The sequence below is a fragment of the Falco peregrinus genome, chromosome 11 (assembly GCF_023634155.1).
Source record: "Falco peregrinus isolate bFalPer1 chromosome 11, bFalPer1.pri, whole genome shotgun sequence".
NCBI lineage: Eukaryota > Metazoa > Chordata > Aves > Falconiformes > Falconidae > Falco > Falco peregrinus.
The window spans coordinates 22432344-22456006 of record NC_073731.1 but is presented as its reverse complement, the minus strand read 5'-3'; the positions used below and the strand labels follow the sequence as shown (position 1 = coordinate 22456006).

At 43.8% G+C, this 23663-nt stretch overlaps 2 protein-coding genes across 12 annotated transcripts in view; one reads left to right on the top strand and one right to left on the bottom strand.

The window, feature by feature from the left end:
• RPS6KC1 (ribosomal protein S6 kinase C1) overlaps positions 1-461 on the bottom strand; it is a 90628-nt gene extending 90167 nt beyond the window's left edge. For 3 of the 6 annotated variants that reach the window (XR_008749158.1, XR_008749159.1, XM_055816086.1), the window contains exon 1: positions 287-460. Coding sequence is in view for 4 of the 6 variants with exons in the window: in XM_055816086.1 (XP_055672061.1) it covers positions 287-391 (105 nt within the window). In the remaining 2 variants the exon portion in view is untranslated. Of the gene's footprint in view, positions 1-286 lie in introns of all 6 variants that reach the window. The other 3 variants (XM_055816087.1, XM_055816089.1, XM_055816088.1) reach the window with 1 other exon arrangement.
• A 5068-nt stretch (positions 462-5529) lies between these two features.
• On the top strand, positions 5530-23249 carry ANGEL2 (angel homolog 2). 6 transcript variants are annotated; one of them, XM_005238715.4, is made up of 9 exons: positions 5530-5675; positions 7969-8399; positions 10539-10792; positions 13266-13335; positions 15048-15469; positions 16500-16626; positions 17277-17337; positions 19022-19185; positions 22744-23249. In XM_005238715.4, exons 2-9 carry the CDS (start codon positions 7976-7978, stop codon positions 22896-22898), a joined length of 1677 nt encoding a protein of 558 aa, XP_005238772.1. In that variant the 5' UTR covers positions 5530-5675; positions 7969-7975; the 3' UTR covers positions 22899-23249. The 6 variants fall into 6 exon arrangements, with proteins under 6 accessions (XP_005238772.1, XP_055672040.1, XP_055672041.1 ...); XM_055816065.1 differs by lacking the exon at positions 5530-5675 and adding an exon at positions 5679-5812; XM_055816066.1 differs by lacking the exons at positions 5530-5675; positions 22744-23249 and adding exons at positions 6344-6467; positions 19399-19595.
• The last annotated feature ends 414 nt before the right edge of the window (positions 23250-23663 follow it).

Genomic DNA, 23663 nt, shown 5'->3' with positions numbered 1-23663 from the left:
CAGGAGGAGACGCGGCACAGCTCGGGGGCGGCCGCCGCGCCCCAGTCCCCCCTGGCTCCCACCCGTGTCCCTGAGAGGGGCTTCCACGTCGCGACCGGCCTGCTCCAGCCGGGCACGGCAGGACCCCGCCGGCAGCCCGGCCACAGGCTCCGTTCCGCCCGCAGCGGCAGCTGTACAGACCGAACGACAGGCAGGCCGGGCGCGGGGAGCTGAGGGGCGCGGGGCAGGGCGGCGGCGGCCGGTACAGAGGAGGCCGAGGCCGCGGCCCGGTCGGGCGCTGACTCACCCGCGCCGTGACCTTGTAGACGGTGTGCCCGCGGGGGTGCCGCCGCGGCTCCGTCACCGTGTAGAAGCGGGCCAGGTCCCCGCCGCGCTCCCGCGGGCTCAGCATGCTGCCCCCCGCCGCAACGCCACCGCGCCAGGCCCCGGCCGAGGCGGAAGCGGCGCCCGGGAACGCCACGCCCCGCCCGGGCGGTGCCGGGGCCTGGCCCGCCCCGCCCCAGCCCCGCCCAGCCCCGCCCCGCCCCGCCGCCGGGAGCAGCGGGCCCCTGCTGCGCTGGGGGCTCTTAAACCGGGGCTGGCGGCGGGGCTGGGGTCGGGCGACTCGGTGTGGGGTGCGGCCGGGCCCTCTGCGGCTCACAGCGCTTCCTGCTGCCGGTGTGAGTACCCCGGCTGCTAGCAGGCCGCTGGGACGGGGCCGCCTTTTCCAGAGCCTGGTAAGCCTGCGTAGGCGGGTGGGGCCGGGTGCCGCGGGCAAAGCACCCAGGCGCACCCAGCGGCACGCCGGCCCCGCTCACGGCACTCGGCGAGGGCGCGGCTGTGCGGGACTGACACTCCGTGGCGACTACCGAGCCCCTTCCGAGCACAAACGCCCCGTGGCATCCACAGATCCGTGGCAAGGCTCTCCCAGGCAGAGCCGGTGTGCCGCGTCCAGCGCTGTTTTAAGCTACACTGCCCTAAATCTGAAGGCCTGTAATGCAGAAATGACTCGCGGGTGTTAAAGAGGAACGTTAACAAAAAGGCACGTTTGATGGTTACTGAATTGCCCTTTTGTGTCTTCCCCAGGTTCTGTAAGCTGTACCTGCATCTTTCTCTGCAGGTGGGCTCTTGTGTGTGCACAGGGGTGCGAAACACACTGGTGTGAGGGAACTGCAGGGTCTGAGGTGCATTGCTTTGGTTCAGAGGAGCACAACTTTGCCCTGCAAGGCGTTCTCCTTTCATAAGGTTCCAAGTACTGCCAATTACTGGGCTGTAGTGGGACCTATATCAACACAGATCAATACGAACAGAAGTCACGCTTCAGATTATATAAACTGTTAAGATTATTTTCTTCTTTTTTGTCACCATGCTTTCATTCATTTAATAGCAGATGTTAACAAATCAGCTTTTCATTACCAGGTTATTAATATCTCTGATGTCATGCAGGTCTTTGACATAAAGTAAAATACTTAATGGCATTTCTTTGTAAAAGATGAGATTCTTGTACTGAAGCTCATAGTGAGTATCTACCCTTTGAGGATGCCTGAACTGCATCATGAGTCTTTATAACATTCCCAGTTATTGCTGTGTAAATGAAAGGTCATCAACTATAATCATTCGCTTTCTGAGTTCCAGATCAGATTCACTTCTACAGATCTGGAAGCACAAGCTCACCACTGAGTCTAAGTGGTTTCAGTGTAAGCATCACAGTTTGGAAGTACTGCCACACTTTCACCTTGACCTTGTTCCTAGTGATTACAAGATTACTGTTACTTTTAATCCCGACACTGTCCTCACTCAATTTGTATCCCATTATAATGGGAATTCCAACCTACATACCAGAGGCAAGCAAGTCTTGCAAACGTGCAGCGTCAGGGAAACAGGCATGAGTGTACCAGCTGTTCCCCTCCCAGGGCTGGTCTGACAGAACACAGTTGATCTGGCAGTCCTGGAGAGCCCAGAAAAGTCATGTCAGAGGCGCTCCAGACATGTTCTAGCATCCAGTTGCAGCTGCTTCTCTGAATAGTGTTGTCCCAGAGAAAGGTCATTTTCTGTGGGAGAACACAATGACTCTTCCTAACATGTCACAGGACAGAAACAGTCCAACTGTGAGTTTTTATAGTGTCCCAACATTTTTTTTATATTACTTTGACATTCCCAGTTATCCAGTTACTGGAAAGATTCTTTATCCTTTTTACCTTTAAGAATTGCTTGATAGGTCTAGTCTGTTTTGCATGGGAAATATTTTCTTAAGGAATGGGGAAGAAATAGGACATTGATTGTTAGAAGCACACTTATCACTGTTTTCTGAGAGAGAAAGAGTGTGTCTTTTACATATTTTGACAAGGTGGTGGTACATCTAACTTCATGGAAGTAACTATTAAAAGGAGCACCTCAGAGATAACATGGTCTTGATCATCATTCTTCCTAAGCAAGTTTCTAAGCTCCAAGGCTAAAGGATACACAACAAACTCTAATTAGCAATTATTTTTTTTATACTATTGATGCAGTTGAAGGTTCATTGAAAGAGACTTTAGAAGAAAAGATCTGTTTGAAGTAATTCTAATGACAAATAAGGGAGCCTAATCTGAGGTTTGTTTAGATCTGAAATGAAGGGGCTGGACAGAATGATCTCAAGGATACTTTTTTGTTCTCATCTTCTCTGATTTTGGCTATAGGAAGCATGCAGCTGCTCAGATGTAGTGGCATCACATCCAAAAAACCAAACAGCTGGCTGAAAATACGCTTGCTCAAGTAAACAAGGAACATTTTCTAGCATGGTATACTAATTAGTTGATATATCATGCAACTCATATAACCCTCTAGTGTAACAGCATGATTGGGAAACCAGTTCTGGTATAAATTTGCTTATGAAGCAGCACTTGCTTGTAACGTCTCATAAGATGTGTAGGTAGTTAGGGCTTGGCGGTTGGAAGATCTCGCGCTGTACGGAAATATAGAGCCCCTCTCTGGATAGCCAATAGCTTTTAGCTTATGACGTAAGCAGACGGAAGTGACGTTGTAAACCCAAGCTATATAATGCCACGCCACTTATCAATAAACGCCATTTGCCATCCACCACATTGGTGTCTGTGAGCTGATGGCCCGAGCAGCCTGGGGTTGGTCACCGTGCCGTTCCTGAACCAGGTCGCCACGCCTCCGAAGGTGACAAAGATGTGGAATTTTTGATGTTTTAATGGCATAAACAGAAATCAATGGGACTGAAGCCATCATTGACTAATCCCTGGTAAATTATATAATAGATTTCATTTAAATTTCAATAGCCAACTGATGCATCTACTGAGAAAAAAATATCCATCTTGAAATGCCATCTAACTCAAAAGTTAGCAATTTCTTGGGAGGAGGAAGGGAGAAGGAGCAGCAGGAGTAGAGAATAAGACAGAGAAGACTATATTGCAACTGTATAACTCCATGGCTAAGCCAAGAAGGACAATAAATATTATCAGATATATGGAATAGCTTCTTCGTGCTGAACAATGGAGTAGTCAGATTTTTCAGCTTGGAAGAAGGAATAACATGAGGGGACATGATAGCAGACCATTAAATCATGAGTTGCATGGAGAAGATGGGGGGGATGGCCTGTTCAGTCTCTCAACACATGTACCAGAGGCCAGTGAAGCTGATATGAACGAGGTCATAAAATTAATAATAATAAAATAGTTCTTCACATAATGAATGCTAGACCTGTGGGACTCTCACCAAAGGATGTTGCTGATGCAGAGAGTTCACAAATTCAAGTACTTGGGGGAGAGAGTCACTGAGAGTAACTAAAGAGACAAACACATCAGGCTTAGGAAATCTACTGAGCTGAAAACAGCTAGAGGCAGCAAGAATGTTCATTTGAAGTTTGCCCAGCCCCTGCACATCTCTAGGCATCCGCTGCTAACTGCTTGTAGAAAGCAGGAAACTGAGCTCAGTGGACCATTGATCTGAACCACCGTGGCTGTTCTTATGAGCAGTATAATCAATCAAAACCTCCCTCAGTGAGTCAGTAGCCTCCACTTACTAGGGAGTTTTGAAAGCTCAAATGACTCATAAAATAATTTGGCTTCTAGTTGCAAATCAGAATTTGGAGACGTCTATTTTGAAGAATATCTCTTAACACAGTATGGTCAACCTAGATATGCAAAATAATAATTAGAGCAGAGTAAACAGTCTACAATTAAGTGTTACTGGCTTATTAAGACTTTCCTAGGTCAAGGCAAGAAATAACAGCAACATTGAGATGAGAAACAATTTGCAACATTAATAGGTTAATCTTTTTCTGATCTTCCATTTCATCTGTTACACAATTAACTTCTATGATTATCAGCATATATTCCTTTTCACTAAGCCTTATCTTAAACACACCCAAAGCTTCCCCCTTCCCTTTTTCCAGCATCGCTACTGAGATTACTATTATGTAAAAACCTTTGAAGTGACTGAGTATCTTGAGTGTCTTACACAGCTCAAAATACAGAAAATAACTGCATTCCATGGGAAGATTCCCTCTGCTCCTAAAAATAACAGCAGCTGTTGTTGCTATAGCTATGGCTTACTGTCTTCTATCGCAGAAATATATCTAAGAATACTTCAAAAATATAGCAAAGAACAAATTACCAAAATAACATAGGTCTGGAAAATATAGTTGGGAGATCTTTTACTACCCATATATTATGGAGGTAGCAACATCTCTCTCTCATTACACTGTGAAGAAGCTAAGAGAATGGATGGGTAATTTATACCTTTTGCCGGTAACTTGTGTTCAAGAAGTGGAAAACCCAAAGTGGATTTGACAGGTTGCCTAACTAGCACAGCCTTAACATAACTACATTATTCCATTCCAGTCTTCCCTACCACTTCTGGGAAAACTTTAAAATTACTGTTATTTAAAGTCACTTCCATGACACAAGTAAAAGGGATGCAGAGAAACAGTATTTTACTTGATTACAGTTCCTGCACAGCATCTGCACGATTCAGCACTACCATATTTCATATGCTTTGTACACTTCCTTACAGTAAACAGAGCCAGCATTTACTCTGTCGGCAGAAGACCTCAAGAAAGCGTTTTAACTGCTTATTCAAGCAACATTGACAGAGATGGAGAGGGTTGTTTATGCAGCTGGTAAGCAGTGGGGTCCATCTGCGGGGCCTGCAGGGCAGGCAGGTCTCCCACCCATCCCTCAGGCCAGGTCTCCTCAGCAGAGCATTGTCAGGTGCATTTTAACCCGAGAATGTTAAAATACCACCTCAGGTGTGTGGATTTTGTTGTTCTACAAGCAGTGAACATGGTGCTGCTAGCCTGAAATAGCACTTTGAAACACACGACGGCTCCTCCTCGAGACCCTTTGGCCCTACGGGGACACACGGTAACCCTGGGCAGAATGCTACATATGGAAACTACGGCATTGGCACAGCGTTACGTCCATTCAAAAGAATCAAAAGCCTGAAGTCAGGCAGCCCACCACCCGCCCTCGCCGCACCGCCCAGCGGGCGCTGCCAGGGGCTGAGGCGTACAGCAGGCCGCCTCCCGCCGAGGGAGGGGGCTGTCCCTGGCCCCGCCCTGGCCCAAGATGGCGGCCCGGCTTCGGCCCTGGCCTCCCTGATCAAATATGGCTCCGGGACGCGGCACCGGCCCTTGGACTACAAGTCCCAGGAGCAAGCGAGCGGGCGGGTGCGGCCGCCGCCCGTGTGGGGTAAGCGGGGGGCCGCAGCGCGGCGGCGGGCGGAGCTGGCGCTGCCCTGGCGTGACCCCCCCTGGGGGGGGCAGGGGCTGCGCGGAGCCGATAGCGGGGCCCCCCTGGGCCGGGCCCACTCCCGGGCCCGCCGGGAGGTAAGCGGGGGTCGGGGGAGCGCTAGGCCGCGCCCGGGCCCGGCAGCCGCCCCGGCACTGTTGTGCGCGGAGCCGCGGGGCCGGTGCGGCGGCGGCCTGCCCTCCTGCCCCCGCGGCCCGGCGCCACTGCAGGCCGAGGCGGCCTGTGCGGGGGCTCCCCGCGGCGGGTGGCAGCTCCGCGGCCCGTCAGGGTGTGGGGGCCCGGGAGCGGCCGGGCGGGCGGGGAACTCGGGAGTGATGGCAGCCGCTTGTCCGAAATACCCGCCATTAGCCGGCGCAGGGCCGCGGTAAACAACAGGGCGCGGGCGTGGGGTTCGCCTTTGCCGGCGGTAGGTGGTGGTGGGGAAGTACCGGGCTGGGGCTGGGCTTTCGAGCAGGGAGGCCTCCCCAGCGCTTTTCCGCAAAGCTGGAGTTTCGAGGGGTTTTGCGAAGGAGCGGCGGCGCTTCCTCGGCTCCGTCGTGGTGCCCAGGGCTGCGCTTTGCTTATCCGGCTGCCCTGCCGCTTCTGGAGCGCTGCGGTGGGAAGCGCTGCTCCAGGACGAGCTGGTTTTGCTGGGAGTTGTGCTCAGGCTGGCTGGCGAAGCCGAGGGGCAGTGGGAGGCTCCCACTGCAGTTCAGCTCGGCACGGCCCGTGGTGTCTGCTTGGAAACTCCAGGTACGCGCTCTTGGTTAAACAACCAGGAAGCTGAGGCAGATGGATGCCGGTCAGCCTCTCTTGTTGAGACGCAAATTTTAACTCTTTTTTTCCGGAAAAAAAAGAGGAGAAAAAAACCCACCTTATTTTCATGGCATTAACCACTAACCTGTGCTTTTCCTGCGTGGAAAAAAAAAATAATACAGATTTAGTCTATAAGCTGGTGCGAGAGACTCCATGAGAGTTTTGTACTTCTCTTTCCCTGTCTTGTTGGCATTTTGGTTCAAGCCAGGTCAGTGGCTCTTTAAACAAATTTCTGGCTGCTTGGAGGAAAGTGCTTTTCTGATTTCTTTCAAATAGCCTTCTCATAAAGTTTATGTGGCATGCAGAAATGGCCTTTTGTCATTCCACTGACCACTTGAAAGATCTGATAGTTGAATTCAACAAGGCAGGAAAGAAATTGTAAATAGTTATTCAGACAGGTAGAGTTTGGAAATTAAATGGAATTTGTAAGTCTGAAGGGAAAAAAGATACAAGATGGCTTTATAAAGTCCTGCTTTGCATGTCATTCAGATAAAGGTTTAAATATCTTATATGTATCTGTTGTAGATGAAGAGATGCACTTCACTCATAAAAGAGCAGCAGTGATATATTTATTGGTATAAAATGAGGTTTAACGAAGTTCGATAGTAAATGCAACAGCGGTTTAACAGGATTTGATGGCAAGGTACATTTGATTGCTTGCTGCACAGAGGACAGGGTCAGACAGAGCTGTCAGGGAGATGCATTGACTTGTGAGGTTCAGAAGGGATCCCCTTGCCTCCTACACTCCTCAGAGGGAAGTTTAGGTGCCACTAGATCCAGACTTAGTCTCAGATTTGGTCAACAGTTTATACCTAAAGGATTATATGTGTGTAATCAATCCTTTATACCGCTTAGCTAAGATTTCAAAGTTTAGCATGCTCTTAAGCACTTACTAAGAATCTTTGGCAGCAAGGAGTTTCTCAGCCTCTAGGAGAACCTTGAGAGGCGTCCCTGCACAAGGGAAGATCCTGTCGTGCAGGAGAGCTCAATGGGTTCTGGGCTGTCCACTATGGAGTAAGATAATTGACTTATATTTGCATACTGACTACAGAAGTTAAGTTTTTTTCAAACTTGGTTTGAGTTGGACCCTGACCACCCCTCTTAGGTGGGCGCATTGTTCAAATTAGCACTTGGCTGTCATGTTGCTGTCTCCCCTGAATTCACTTTGAGTCACATACAGCCATCAGGACCAGACACACTGTTTCTGCTGCCACTGGTGGTTAACACTTGAGTAATATGGAAATAAAGGTCAGGATTGAAGGGTGGCGGGGGACAGCACGCTGCCACAATATCTAAAAAGGTTTTAATATCTTGTACCTGTTAACTTGTAGGGAAAGAATATCATATATAAATCACGACCAGAATGACTTGTATCTACAGCCTTCCACAGACAGATGTAGTTGTGTGTAGGTAATGAAACCTGTGCTTTCTTTGGTAGGCACTCCATGCTGCCCCGTCATGTACAGAGGCTGGGCAGAGACTGGATCGCCCACTGGAACGGTTCTCAGATACTCACCTTGAACAGCCCAGTTCCCAGCTGTATGAGATGGGCCGGACACTATCCCTGGGCCTCGTTCCCACTTCCTGTTCCAGCTGATTTCTCTGCAAACTGGAGACTCCCTCTGGTTTTTGGACCTTGGAGACAATTTCAGAACTCTAATTGGCAGCTTGATAACTTCACGCAAAGCTCTTGCTTTCATCTGCCTAACCCCAGTATGAAATCTGAGGGAGAAGAACCATTGACAAAGAAGAGAAGACTCAGTGGCCAGCACGATACTTCAGCTCCTGGCGAAGAAACAAACTTCTCTCATCAGAAGGAAGCATTGTGTTTTTCTGTAGCACAGAATGAAGAACATAACAACAGGAAAGGTAAAAAAAATCTTTGCTAATTTTCCTTGTTAATTTTTAATACTGAACACATCTAACAAGTTACAAGCGGTATTGCCTGCACCTTGTGAGTTACTGTTTTTCTTGGCACCTCTCTCAAGAAGCATCTGTCTTAAAAATGTTACAGTTTTGTAATGCTGTTTAGTCTGTAGACTTCTATTTTGTGCTGTCTGACAGTCTGCCAGAACTAGGTTCACTGTGCATGGTGGTAGAATACAGTCAGTTTTGTGAGGGATTGCCCAGCTGGGGAGTCCTGAGCTTGGTTCAGACAGCTTTCTCTCAGGTATCTCTCATCAGAGCATGTCTGTTAACTTGGGAACTCTTTCAAAGCAAAAAGATTTAGCTAACTTGCTGTAGGGCTGAGCTGGGCTGGCAGTTGTATAGCTTCACTCCTTTACTGTAGCTGAGCTAGTAAGCTGTGCTGGACCCACGTTGGCTTCTTTCCAAGCCAGTTTTTACCTGTGATCTAGATAACTGAGGATTAATGGACTGAGACTTAATGGTGTTTGCTTCCAGTGTGATTGTGTGTTTACAGCTGTATTCTGCCACAGGCATGTTGGCAGGTTTTGTGTCAGGTCATGACTGACAGAGCAAACAGCAAATGTGCTTATCCAGGTAAATACAGTAAGAAGTGCAAAGTTGTGTATCAAACTCAGCAACAGACAGCCTTAGCTTACATTACAGGTATAATATATAGCATCCAAATGTTTTACTGAATATCGTGGATATTAACCGTTTTTTCTACTGTGAAACAAATAGAGGGACACGGCCAAAATTAAGGCCCTCTTGCATAAATCATTTCCTTAACAAAATAAACTGGAAGTCGTATTATGACTGAAAAGGGTGACAGATGCCATCAGCATCCCAAAGGGATTTTGGACACAATTATCCATAAGGCTTAGAAACATCGCATCCATGTTCAGGAGCTGAAGGAAGGGAGTTTGCTTTGTCCATTTATTACTGAGTCTTCTCTTAACACCTCTTGACATAACTTAAATAAAGTTATGGTGAGAGTGTGGTTAGCGGTGTGGTCCTTCCTAGTTATCTTTAGTTTGCATATTGTAAGATGATGGTAATTGAAGAATACCTGCTGAGGAGGAACGCAGCCTCTCTCCCACTGTAGAAGCAGTACTTAAAGCCTTGCTGTATTCATTGTAAATACTAGATAAAGTTCTGAGTAATGTAAGCACACTGATGAAGTCTGCTACCCAAATAGGACAGGTACGGCTATAGCTGTAGCCTGCCACTTGTTGATAGCACAGATACCTGAGAGCATGTTGAGGTCCAGTTCAGTTCAGATATAAATGCTGAAAGGCGTATTTGTTCAGGAGTTTTTTAAGTGAAGAAATATATATCTGAAAAATAATGGGATGCTCAATGATGGGCAGGTATATTCTTATAAACTTTCATATAATGATACTACTAATAAGTATGGAACTAGGAAAGGCAGAATGGTAAAGTAAGCCTTTTCAGAAGTTCTTGGTAATTCTGAAGCCCATTAATATTTTTAATTTCTCAACCTCACTGAGGGAAATCGGGTTCTTTATCTGTTTGGGGACACCTCTAATGGATCCTGTTGCAGCTTGTGGCTGAATTTTTCAGACTGTACACAGGCTAGAGGTGAACCCGTTGATTCCTAACCCTTTGTTAATCCATGGATAGGGAGATCAACAAGATGCCCATACGCTGCTTTAAAGGGTGTATCCCAGGCTGTCACATACCCCATCTCCACTGAGGAGGTAGTGGCAGAAGGCAGCGTAAGACTATGTCAGCAGACTCAGTTTGGCTTACCACTTTGACAGCTGTTCAACAGGGAGCAACGTGGTATAGTCTGACTACAACCATCTTCTTAGAACATGCCAGTTTTCTGATTTCAAAGCAGTTTGAAATCCAGGGCACATAATGGTTTTGCGATTGGGGGTTTTCGTTTGTGTTGTTTTACTGATGCTTGTATAAAGTTAATCTTAAACAGAGGGTTTAAATCACTGCTAATCAAGTAAGCTTTTAGAATTGCTTAAGCAATTTGAAAGACGAGTAGTTGTCAGTAGAATGATTCCTAAGAGTAGTAAGAAGGCATATGGCCTATTACATAACTTTTTCTGCTTCATGTGTTTTTAACAGGAACCGTCAGAAGACACTGGGAATATTTCTGTCAGCACAGTAGAACAATGAAAATCTTTGAAAATAAAGAAACTGACCAAAGCAATACAGAAAGTGAGGCAAAATTTGATTTTACAGTCATGTCCTACAATATTCTCTCACAAAATTTGTTGGAAGATAACTCCCACCTATATAAACACTGCAGGCAACGACTGTTAATCTGGACATACAGATTTCCCAACATTCTACAGGAAATCAAGCAGCTGGATGCAGATGTGAGTAGGAAATGAGCATGTGGATATTTCTTAAGAACTGATAAACTGGAGGAGCAAATTCTTGCTGTTCTTTATTTCAATAGGTGGGCTGTCTAGTGAATCCAAGTGAGCTTTTAGTTAAGTCACGCTTAACAGCAGTTTTGATTCATGCTTGTGCAGTTAGTGTATTCTGTGTGATCTGAACTTGAAGCAAAGGCAAACTCTGCACTACATATCATTCATAGTTGCCTTTTTTTGTCCGTTAACTTCCTGGAATGGTCTTTTTGACATGGCTTTGATGCTCTGCTGATACACTGCAGTTCTTTTATAATTCTAAAACCTTCTTTCTTCACATAAATCTTTCTCAGTCTGTGCCTAGAGGACTTCAGTGCTGTAAACAAGGCATTGAACGTAAGAACAGCAACACTTGCACAGGCCAAAGGTGCACCTAGTTTAGTGTCATGTTTGTAACAGGTAGCTAAGGATAGATACTTAAGAGTAGGAGAACAGGGCACCTTTCTCCAGGTTAGTCTGTTTCTGGGACTGTACAGTTTAGGAAGCTCTGGAAGGTGTCTCTTTTAATTGTGCTGTAAATTGTTTAGTGCAAAGGATATGCAAGATTGAATCGTTGGTCATTATTTGCAAACACTTAATCTTGCATGCCAGGCTGCTGTGGAGGAACAATAGTATGCATGCACACAGGAGGGTCAAGTTAAGGCAACCTCCAGGACTGGCATTTCTGACTTCCAGATGTGCAACTTTGATTTCGTATTTGTTTAAGTGTAGTAGTTACATCAAGTCTCTGTATGTTCAGTAAATCAGAAGTACCTTTCTAAAATTTGGCTTCTAATCCTTCAGAGCCATTTGTTAGACCAGGTAATGGAAAATTTTGAATCATGTCTGAATCCTTTATTTGGCAGGCAGACTTTTTTGATTGTTATGAGGACTGGAGTGACAAGACTACGCGAATCTTTGTCTTCTCGAGATTAGTGTTCAATTAGAGATTAGAGAGAAAGATGCAGGTGTTAGTAGTGTTCATGTGAGAATGATCCAAAATTACTCCTCTCAGGTGTTCATTTCTCTCTTCATCTGGTACTGTGCACCATTTGTCCTGTGAATAATCTTGCTGTTCTCTATTGAGACATAACTCTGAACTTCTGTTTATATTGGGGTCTGAAAAAATACCTTACTGTGTTCTTGGTTGTGGGTGGTTTTGTTCTTTTTTTTAAGGACCTTTATATTTGTTAATTTTAATCGGAAAGTCAAGTCAGTAAACTTTTTGCTTCAGTCATTGTTCGGGCCAGTGTTTGGTGATGGAATCCAGTCTGTTTTGTGTCTGAAAACAGTACTGAAAAGAATTAAAGTAGTTGTATTAAGGAAGCGACAGAAAAACTGCCTTGAACTATTTGAAAAATGCAGTTATGTTAGTACATAGCCAAGAAGCTGGAGATTAAAGTCCCCTTCAAGCTCTTCCTTTCCTCATAATACATTTATACATACTATATGTACGTATCTTTACAGTGAGGTACATCGCTGGCCTTTTTGGGAGGAGCATCAGGCAGAGGGACTCTGGTGAGCCTGGTGCTGTTGGTGGTAACATTGTTCTCCAGGAATAAAGGGTTGGAGCTGAAGCCAGCCCCTCTAGCAAAGAGCAGTTCAGTCAGGGTACTTGATAAAGTCTGTAGAGCCACACAACGCAGCACTGGGGTGAAGAGGTGATGCCTTGTATTGCATGCATGGAGTTACAACAAGCAGCTGCTCACAGACCCTGGCAGGTGCAGGTGCCCTTTGTGCAGAGGAATTTCTCGCTGAAGGACATAGGCTTTTAACAGATTCATTGTTTTGAACTGTAACCTTAAAGTGAAGCAAAGACTTCAGAATATTGCTGGAGATCTGGTTCTGCTTTGAGACCTTGAATCAGCTAGTGTCAGTGGGTAAGTGGAATCTAGTTGCTGCAGTTCAGCAGCCAGTGCTAACTCGTTACCTGCCCTTCAGGAGCTCAGTCCTACGTCAGGGTCCCAAGGTGGCTGTAAATCCGTGCATTACTGCAGTGTGCAGGGAGAAGGCTCCAAGGTGCTCAGAACTCTCTTAACAGAGTATTTTGAGGATGATCTTTGGCTCAGGTTGTTACAATACGGAAGCTTGTTCACTCTGCGGTTAATGAAAAGTGTGCCCTTGGCCTCTTCATCCCACTGCTCTGACATTTAGCCCTCCCCTACACTGCTGAGAATATATTAGCAGATCACTATTTTGATTAAATCTGATTTCATATCTGAAAATATATGTCTGTCTGAGAAAGGGTGGGAGGAATTTGGGCCCTCTTCACAATTTTAAGGAGCATTTTCTATGGGAGAGTGAATCCTTTTGTGAGGTTATGGAGGCAAAAAGCCTCTGATTTTTTGTTTGGTTTTATACCTATACAGACTGGCCAACAGAGATACGATGCAGTTATATTTTTACATACTTATCTTTTAATTGTAAACCTTTGCTTTAGGTACTCTGTTTACAAGAAGTCCAAGAAGACCACTACAGAGCAGAGATCAAGTCAAGTTTGGAATCCCTGGGTATGATGAAACTCTTGCGACTAATACATTGTCTTCTCCCCTGCCCCAGTATTATTTTCCTCAAAAAAACTTTCTTAGATTGTAGAATCAAGTCTACTGCCATCACATGCAACAATGTTGTGTAGCCCCTTTCATAAATTCATCAAGTGTTCTCTTGAAGCTACCTTAGTGTTTTCTACCAGTATTCCTGTTGGATAGCTTTTTTCGGTATGTTTTTTCTGGCTTGAAACCTTCCAAATATCAGCACTAGATTTTACCCATGATCGGTTTATATTCATTAGTTTTTATACTACTGCTGTCAGTTAACCTAAATAGCACTGTCTTACTACTCTCACATGTGAATTTATGGAAGGGACATGTTGCTAGGGGTGTGATTCCATGGTGGTTTAAACTGATCTAAATCTTTTATGCCCTACACACTTCCTTTCAGTCTCGGGGCCCTGCTTTCTTCCTGGCACTGGTACTTGTCTGATACCAGCAGGAGCCAGTTCAAGGAGCAGCACTGAACTGATACTTTCTTTGTCAATTGGAGAAGTAGGCTAGCTCCCAGACTTGAGTGCTTGTAAAGGAGATACAGTAATGGCAGTGCTGATTTAAATCCACTTGGAATGTGAAGCAGCACTGTAAGGCCAGGCTCATGTGGGCATCGGAGCTTCCTGCTGCTATACATCGGTATCTGGAGCATGCTGTAGCTCTTCTTCTTCCCCTCCTAGCTCCCAACATGTCCTGCCCCTTCTCCTGCGCTGTTTATGGGCACTCACCAGACCTTTGCCCTGGTGAGGTCCAGCAGGAGTAATTTTACTTTTCTGAATTAGTTTTGTTGGCTTATGGGTAAACAGTAAGTGCCACCACAAGTGGCAGGAGCACATGGCCTGGAGCTGGGAGAGAGGAATGGAAATCCCTTGTTCCGGTGCTGGTGTGAGCTCGGAGGTAGACTCGCTCCACTTCATGGGACGATACTGCCTAAATTCATATGGTGTGGATTGGGCAGAGAAGCATTTTCTTTAATGGCAAAAACTAGATGCTGTTTCAAGATCATTAGTTTTTTCTTACATAGGTAGGGTCTCATTAAAATCTGTGTTTCACCTCTACATAAAGTGAAGAACTTGGCAAACTGCTATTTTCAGGTGCACTTGTTTGAACTCTGATACTGTAGTTTGATAAATGTCTCAGTTTTCCCTGTTGAAAGCTCACCACGTGCTGCTAACTGGATAATTACATAATTATGTAGATATGTTTGATACCTTTGTTATATGAATCACTTCAGACAATCATTTATGACTTAGTGATTATTGCTTTCAATTGGAATGCTTTACTGGTATTACTCCTAAACCATCATGGTAACTTCCAGAAAAAAATTCAATACACAAGTCCAGCTTCATGTGATTTGTGGGGTTTTTTGGTTGGTTTGGTTTGGTTTTTTTCCATGTGAGTAGAGGAGAACATGCTCGGTATCTTTAAAGTATGTAGATACTTACATGTTACAAAAAGTATGAGAGCAGGTTTCCTGTAGTATCTAAACTGAAGCTAGACAGGACAGAAAGACTCGTGTTCGCTTTTTCTATGTGAACTTCACGTAATCTTTGGTACTTCAAACTGGGTGTTGATAGCCATGTGAGAAAAGTAGCATGAACGTTTTTCTAATCTTTTATTTTTTTAATAATCTCTATTTATACAATGATATTTTATGTTTTTAATTGCCTTTCTTGCAGGGTATCACTGTGAGTATAAAATGAGGACAGGGAGAAAACCTGATGGCTGTGCTATTTGTTTCAAAACTTCCAAATTTAGCCTGATTTCATCAAACCCCGTGGAATTTTTTCGCCATGATATTCCACTCTTGGACAGGGACAACGTTGGACTGGTGTTGCTTTTGCAGCCTAGATTTCACTGTAAAACTAATGCTGCAATCTGTATAGCCAATACACATCTACTGTATAACCCAAGGCGAGGGGACATCAAACTGACCCAGCTTGCAATGCTCCTGGCAGAGATTGCTAGTGTTGCCCCTCAGAAGGATGGTACCTTCTGTCCAATTATCATCTGTGGTGACTTCAATTCTGTTCCTGGTTCTCCATTGTACAGATTTATAAAGGAAGGAAAGTTAAATTATGAAGGACTTGCTATAGGGAAGGTAGGCTATGCTTTTCACTTTTTACAAAAAAAGGTTAATGCTGATTAAAGGGAAATACTTGATTCAGTGGTGCTAGCATGCCATAGCTGTGATTATTTCCATTGCAGTACCAATCTTAGTGCCCTTTACACAGTCTGCAAAGCAAAAGTTACTGTGGAGATGCTAAAATAAGCTTGGGTTTATTAACTGTGCCTTACAGAATACTGTGTCTGCTTCTAGCATTCTGAAGTTAAAAACCTGCAAACAAATGGAATTGTTCTTGAAATACGGTTATCCATAGGATGTCTGTATCACTGTGTGCAAGTGTCCCAGTCTTTAAGTAGAGTAAAGTAATTATTTAATCAAATACCTACTGTGTACTCCATGGAAAGGTGACTCTTACTTTAGATAAACTTCGAATTACAGTGGCTAGAATAATTGTAAAAGTGAAAATGCAATTAGATGCTGAACCTAAACTGTTTCAGTTTAGACGGTTTTTGTTGTAAGCTCTTGTGTGTAGCTGTTGGATGTGTCAAATGCTATTTAATGGAAAGTAATTGGAGTACATACAATGAGAACACATGAAAAAATAGCCCCGCTGGTGTTTGTTGCTAGTGGGTAGTTGTTTCAAGCCCCACTTTGACTTGATTTGCTCCCAGAAGAATAAGCATCATGAAGATAAAGTGTCTGCTAGGGAGCCATATGTACTCAGTCCTGTTGTGTTGCTAAAATTGTTCTTGATAGTATCGGTAGTCTCCCAGCTTTGTGTCACAAGAATTATCTTGAAAAGTTGGGTAGTTGCAAAAAACTTGGCAGAGCATAAACAAAGGGTGTGTACATAAAGGGTGTTACTATTTTTACAGAGATTTGACAAGCTGTTATAAAAGATTTATTTGAAGGGGTGGGGGCTTTTCTTTACTTAAAATGTTAAACTTAACAAAATATGTCCATTAATTTCAATTTTTTTTTGTTGGGTTTTTTTGGTTTTGGGTTTGTTTTTTTTTTTTAAATCTGATTTATATCTGAAAAAAGCTCCTGTTGTCTGTCATAGGTTTCTGGACAAGAACAGTTTCCAAGGGGCCAAAGAATCTTACCTATCCCAATCTGGCCAAAAAAATTAGGTATTTCACAAAACTGTGTATATGAAATAAAACAGCAACAAAAAGAAGAAAATGCAGGTCAGTTGCTGGGTGGATGAATTTTGTGGACCTTTGAAAATATCATTCAGGTAGCACTGAAAAACAGATTGTTCTAGTGGGGGAAAAACAGTGCATCTTGAGCTTGCAAAACTTCTTTGTTGGGCTCAGTTGAGTGTAAAGTTATTTGTTCACATAAGCATTTGAAAATATGAATCTTCAGAACATAACGGTTAGAAATTGCCATTCAAGTTTTGGTGCGTAATATTTGAACTCTGTGTTTGCATCATGAAAGCCAGTTGTGCTGTGACTGGGAAGAGAGATGTATGTACGCGCACAAGCATGTAGCATGAACCTACGTTCTGCTCCAGTGTTCATGTATTATAGTGCAGGCACTTTATGGAACAAGTGGGAAAAGGAAGTGATTCCTTGCTAAGTATTACTGCATCTTCCATCCATTTTTCCTTTGACAGCAAAAACCATTTCAAATGAATGGGACATAATGTGAAAGAGTCTGTGGAGGGGATCTTACTAATGGAATAGAAGAATTTAATCCAGCTTTGTGAATTGTACCGTGCCTGCTGCAAAAAAAATGTGTACTTAAAAAGATAGTTTTTTCTGTAGCTCTTCAATATTGGTCTTGCTTACATCCTGTTTTTTAAATGTAAATTGAATGTATTTTTATTTTGCAGGAGAAAAATTGAAAGCAGCAAAACTGGACAACGCTCAGGAGATTGTAATGGCATCTGAAAAGTATGTGTTGGGGGGAAAAAATGGAAGCCCTTGATGGTTTCCTGTTTTGGGGGGATTGTTTTGTTTTTAGACCAAACTTGTATCTGATTCCAGATGTGGATACAAGATGCTCACCCAACGCAGTCTGCCCATTGGGCAAAAAAGTCATTGTCCATCTAAACACGAAAAGGCTGACTGATCAGACAGCAGAAGACTAGAACTGGAAAAAATGGAGTGTGTGTTCTTGTAGGAACTTGCAGATATTATATCAGGATGCAGAGGCAAGGTGTCAGTGCTGTTTAGAAGATGCTTTCTGTTTGCTTATTAAAAGAATGTTTTTGACTTTTTTTTGTCACTGCTTGACATGAACAGGACATCTTGCTCTGTAGTGACACTGTAGGAAAGCTGTGAACATCAGTCCAGTTGCAGAAATTGTGTTTTTAAGAGAGGAGGAGAAATAACAATTGGAAAAAACCCTAGTGTTGTCCAGCTGCTTCAGTGTTGGCACTTCTCTCTTTTTTACTCTTTTTGAGATGCTGGTTTATGGATGCTAATAAAATCCTCTAATACAATGTGAAATTGGGATGAAGGAGGGGAAGAAACTGGAAAAAATCACAAAATCAGTCTTGTCAGGAGTTCTGTGGGAGAATTCAAATTCTTTGAGTCCCAGAAATTTGGAATATTATGGATTTAGTAGTACAACTCTTGCTTGGATCAAAACATTTTGTTAAACTGGAGGAGAAAGCCACCACTAGACTGCTGAGAAGGAAAACATAACTGCTTTTTGAAAGGAAGACTATTTTTGCATTTACCAAACTGGTAAAGGCATATAAATAAGGTACAGAAGAAGGAAATTGCCCTAACTGTGTATGTGTGATGTCAGGCTCCAGGCCAGCCATTTCTTATCAGAAATGAGATCTTGGTATCGCTGCAAATAGTTGCATTAAAAACCCTGATGATTTTTTTTTTGCTTGGTTTTTAACCAAAACACATCACAGTTCAGGTTTAAAACTTGGCCGTACAAGGTAAGGCAGCTACAGCTGAGGGATGGACAGTTTGCAGAGCAAAGGGCTGGGAGGGAGAGAGACAGAGAGACATTCTTTTACTGAAAGGTGCAGTTTGCAGTTTGTTTTCAAGACTGAAAAAACAGGTCAGGCAAGATGGGCTGAACTGAAGAGGAACAGACTGACTGATGATGGAGAGGGACACGATGGGAGCCTGAGTGGAGGAGAAAAGATTAAGTGCAGCCTAGCTTGAAAGCACTGGATAGTGTTGTTTTAGAGGAGAAGGGGGGCGGGGAAATTCTTCTCTATATGCGGAAAGGCCTAGTTAGATGAATTCATAGTCTGTTGCTTTCATATAAGCTGCTTTCATGGACATTTCTGCCCGTGTATCAGGGAGAGATTGCTGAATAAGGACACATGAAATCTTAGAAAGTGTAGACATAGGTGAAAACACATATATTTGAAGTGTCAGTGAAGCCAGTTTCAATACTTTTACTTGAAAAAGCTGCCTGCTTTTTGCCGCCAGAGGTTTAGGCTACTAACACAACAGGCTGTGGGATTGATTGCATGAGAGAAATGCTAGTTTGCATATCCAGATCATTCATTTTGTTTGTAACCTGGCACTATTTGGTATTTCTTCATTGCTTGTTCTGTCTAGGAGAGACAAGTAAAGAAAATTATTTTCTTTGATTCCTGTTTAGGTTGTCTTCAAAATTGCAGCACCATTTTAAGTTGTCTTCAGTCTATTCTCATTACTTTCCTGAAACTGGGATACCAGAAGTAACGACTTGTCACTCCCGAAGTGCTGTCACTGTGGATTATATTTTCTATTCTGCAGCGAATGATGACACTGCTGCCCAGTCAGGTAAAGAAACAAATACTTAATTATTTTTTCACAAATGATAAACGGGAACATTCAAATGCTGTTCTTAGGGAAATTTAGTGATAATTTAATCCATATGAAGTACCTCAGGAGTTCATGGTAGTGCACTGAATGTCAGCTCTTACCTGAGGAATGTGGCTGGCCTTGTGGTGCCACACAGGGTAAACTTTTTCACCTAACTGAACATTCCTGTAGTTGCCATCTCAGCGTGGAGACAAGAGCTGAGGCTACAGAAAAGCAGGAATGAAAGTGGCACCTGAGGAATACTGCTGTCAGTAACTCATGCAGGACCTTAGTGGCCAGACCTACAACCAAGCAGTATTTCCAATAATCTAACCAACAAACTGGTGAGCGGTAATTTACGATGTGCTTTAAAACTGATAAACGAACGGTTTCTTAGAAGGTCACTTTTCAGATGGTCCAGCGCCTGTCAAGTGAACGACCTCTGTGGCTTTTGCTCAGAGAGCAGTCGCTTGCGTGGGCCCGGTTGTCTCTCGTGAATGCAGTTGCAGCTGGAACGCACCAGATGGTGCAAGAAAGACACGGTACCTCTGCGGGTGCGTTCCTCCTGAGCTGGCGCTCTTACCCTGGGCACTCCGAGCAGTGCGCCTGCCGTGTCGTCTTTAGTTCTGTGGTTTATGCCATCGTCAAAGGTCATTGCACAGCGTGGTGCTATCGGATAAAGGCTCTGCAGAACTCGGAACAAACCAACCTGCATTCCGCTCCTGCTTCTGCTGTAAATTGCAACTAGTTTTTTATAAATTAGCATTGTTCTCAGTATGTGAAACGAAAATACCACCTTCGTCTTTCGTACCTTGAGACTAGATTATTAAAATTGAGTCAATGCGCAGGAGTCTCATTTGTCATAACATGTACAGTAAATGCTCTTAATTTAACATATCAAATACAAGAGCTTCACAATACAGAAATAAAAGCTTTGACTGAATAACTAGGATACGAGAAGTAAGTATTTAAATGACTTCTGAATGCTGTGTGATTTCAGAGTGCATCCTTGGGCAAAATTTAATCCTAATTCACCTGCTTATATATTTTGCTACACCATCATTGCCCCAGCAGAGCAATAGCATGTTTTCTTTCTGCATTGTTTTTCAAATAGATTCTTCACCCTATATCAGAGTACAGAATGGGACCAAACTTGAATTCTCCAAGTAGTTTAAATTGGTGTAGTTTTTTGTTCATTAATTCTTAGAAACTTTAGTAGTTTGGATTTTCAGTTTTCTGATGAGCTGGACCTCTGTGTTAAAAGTTGTCAAAGTCTGAAAAAGTGAGTATTAAATGTGGTCTAGGCTGATTCATCAGTTTTTTCCTTTCCATTTAAAGGGGTTTTTTTTGGAAAGATTTTGTGCTTTGGTCTGCCATGCTTAGCCAAGTATTTGGTTTGGTATTCAGGATGTGCTGTGAAAGCAGGGTTCAGTATCTTACCAGAGTCCTGCAGGACTTTTGCTAGTTCCAGTGCTCTAAGCTGACGTTAATCACCTGATACAGACCGAGCTCCCTTTAGCAAGGAACTGCTCCTTTGTAGACATGCAGGTGCTGTGCCAAACGATAAATTTGGCTCCAGACCCGGCGGACACGTGCTTTAGAGCTACAGAGACATCTCTGCAGTAAAAAAGCTTTTCTTCAGAGCAGCAGTAAACAGCTGCTGGGTTGGTAGAGGGCTGGTAAACTGGCAGATGGCAAAGAGGTGAAGCTCTTGAACTATTTGTGGAGTTAAACAGTTGCCAGATAATCCTTTAAAATATGCCTACTGGTAAGCCAGTACCAGGTTCAGCTGGGGAGTTCTGAAATTGCTGATCACTTTCACAAAGAAAATACTTTGTCAAAGTTACAGCTGCTGTTTGTGCTGGTCCTGAAAGCACTCGGCCTGCTCGGTATCACTGTGCTCTCGCTTGGGTAGATAGCTCAAGTCTAACAAACTTGACACATCGTGCAAGGTTCTCATTCTCAATGGAATTTTTTCACTTGAGTTGGAAGAAGCATGTTACTGTTTGCTGACGATGCTCTTCTGAGTTTTTTAGGGGGAGGGTGTCTCTGTTTGTTGGGGTGGGTTTTTTTTAGGACACAAATATTTTAAGTATAGTGTAATAATAATAAAGGGAGGGCAGGTACAGGTGATGTTACAGTGGGGGTCTGCTACAGGCCACCTGACCAGGCAGGCCAGGTGTATGAGGCCCTCTGTAGACAGATAGGAGCAGCCTCATGCTCACAAGCCCTGGCCCTCATGGGGGATTTCAACCCCCCCGATACCTGTTGGAGGGACAACACGGCATATGAAATCCAGGAGCTTCCTGGAATGCATTGATGGTAACTTCCTTCTCCAAGTGACGGAGGAGCCGTTGAGGAGAGATGCCATGATGGACCTTGTTCTCACCAACAAGAAGGGGCAGGAGGGACACGTGGAGCTCAGGGGCAGCCTTGGCTGCAGTGACCATGAGATGGTGGAGTTCAAGATCTTCAGGACGGCAAGGAGGGTGCACAGCAAGCTCACTGCTCTGGGCTTCAGGAGAGCTGACTGGCCTCTTCAGGGACCTGCTGGGTAGAGTACCATGGGATAAAGCCGTGGAGGGAAGAGATACCCAAGAAAGCTGTGTTAATATTCCAGGATCACTTTCTCCAAGCTCAGGAGATACTGTAAGAGGTTGGATTGAGATTAGATATAGGAAGTTCTTCACTATGAGGCTGGTGAGGCACTGGAATGAGTTGCCCCGAGAAGCTGTGGATGCCCCATCCCTGGAAGTGTTCAGGGCCAGGCTGGATGGGGCTTTGAGCAGCCTGGTCTAGTGGAAGGTGCCCCTGCCTGTGGTGGGGGGTGGAACTAGGTGGTCTTTAAGGTTCCTTCCAACCCAAACCATTCTGTATGATTGCAAGGCTGAGTCATCTTCCCCTCTTCCATGAGCAATGTGGTGTTTCTTCTGCATGTTTCGTGGAGGATTTTGTGTGTGTCTGTTTTTCTTTAGGCAATTATAGGAGCAGGTAGCAGGAAATAATGGGGAAAGATCCCTTCCATATGCTGAACAGTTAGGAAGGGAAATGCCGGAAGACTTTCCGCTTTATGAGCAAGAGTACCTGTGTGGCCTGCCTGCTGGAGAATTCTGTGCTTGAGGATACAGAAATCAAATGTTATGTGAACCAGTAACTCTCAAAAGATGCTTAATTTTGCAGGTGTCAGCTCTGTTTAATAATGCTGTTGTGCTAAAGTATAGGACTGAATTGTGTGAGGCTTTTTCAGGGGAGTTACAATGAACGAGTAAATCCCTTTCCTTTTCTACCTCAACTTACCCCTCTACAAACTGGGGGTAGTGTCCTTCTGAGTACTTGGAGTTCAACTGATTCTAAGCTGTATTGCAAGAGTAATAGTAAACAAGAATAATTTCTGAACTACCTTATTGGTGATGTTGCATGGAACAATAATGACTTAAGATTTTCTGCCATACTGTGTTCCTCTTTCTGCGTATGTATAAACGTGTGGGTTTTAGTCCGCACTGATATATGTCATGTTTTGGGTTTTTTTTAAACCAGGAGCAGAGGATTCTTTTCATGGAGGTCTGAAACTTCTTGGCAGGCTGGCACTTCTAACAGAGAAAGATCTTTGGACTGTTAATGGTCTTCCCAATGAAAATAACTCTTCTGACCACCTGCCATTGCTAGCAGAGTTCAGGCTTATCGAACGGTAATATCCAAAGGACTTTTTGTGTAGGTAAAGTTACCTTCACTCTCTCTGTTCATGTGATTATTCATATTTTTTTAAAGGTTAATTCAAGCACTGCTGGTTCGGTTTAAGTAAGTTTGCCTGCATGCTGATTTGTTAGTGTTGTGTAGACTTTTTCAAGAGACTTTTTTTTTTTAATGTTGAAGTTACTTTTATGAAGTGTTTAAGACAAAAAGAAAGACTTTACATGAGCTTCCTCTTTGATAATGGAAAACATCTGTGCCAGGCTCAAAATGGCATTATTTTTCATGGAGGTTTTTATTGTAATGTAAATGGTTTTTATTGTAAATCATAGTAAAAATGATTATTCTGAGAACTGTGTGCTTCTTCAAGAAAAGGGGAGCGCGCATGTGTGCATACCACATTTTATAATGAGCTGAAAATGTTTTACTACCTACAGAGGTGCTCTTCAGGCACTTCTACCTAAATACTTCTGCAAAGAAATTTACCTAAAGAGCGTAGCTGGTGCAGAGGCTGCAAGATTGAACTTCTGAAAGAAGATAGCTTTGCAGTAAGGTAAAATATTTTAAAAATTTACTACTTAAACTTCCAAAAGCTTAAATATGGGTAGCTTTAAAAATATCTAAAATAAAATCAAGTTTAATGAACATGCAACTTTACAGGAAACAAGTTATCTACTATAGGAACAAAAAAAAAAAAAAATCAGTCCTTGACATCTTGAAGCTTTGTACATATTGAACAACTGGCAAAAGGCTGGGGTTTTTTCCAT

Coding starts and splice junctions, on each gene's coding strand:
- ANGEL2 (XM_005238715.4), top strand. CDS start 7,976: ATGCTGCCCCGTCATGTACAGAGGCTGGGCAGAGACTGGATCGCCCAC. Junction 13,336..15,047: donor GTCAAGTTTGGAATCCCTGG/GTATGATGAAAC, acceptor CCTTTCTTGCAG/GGTATCACTGTGAGTATAAA. Junction 19,186..22,743: donor TGACACTGCTGCCCAGTCAG/GTAAAGAAACAA, acceptor TTTTTAAACCAG/GAGCAGAGGATTCTTTTCAT.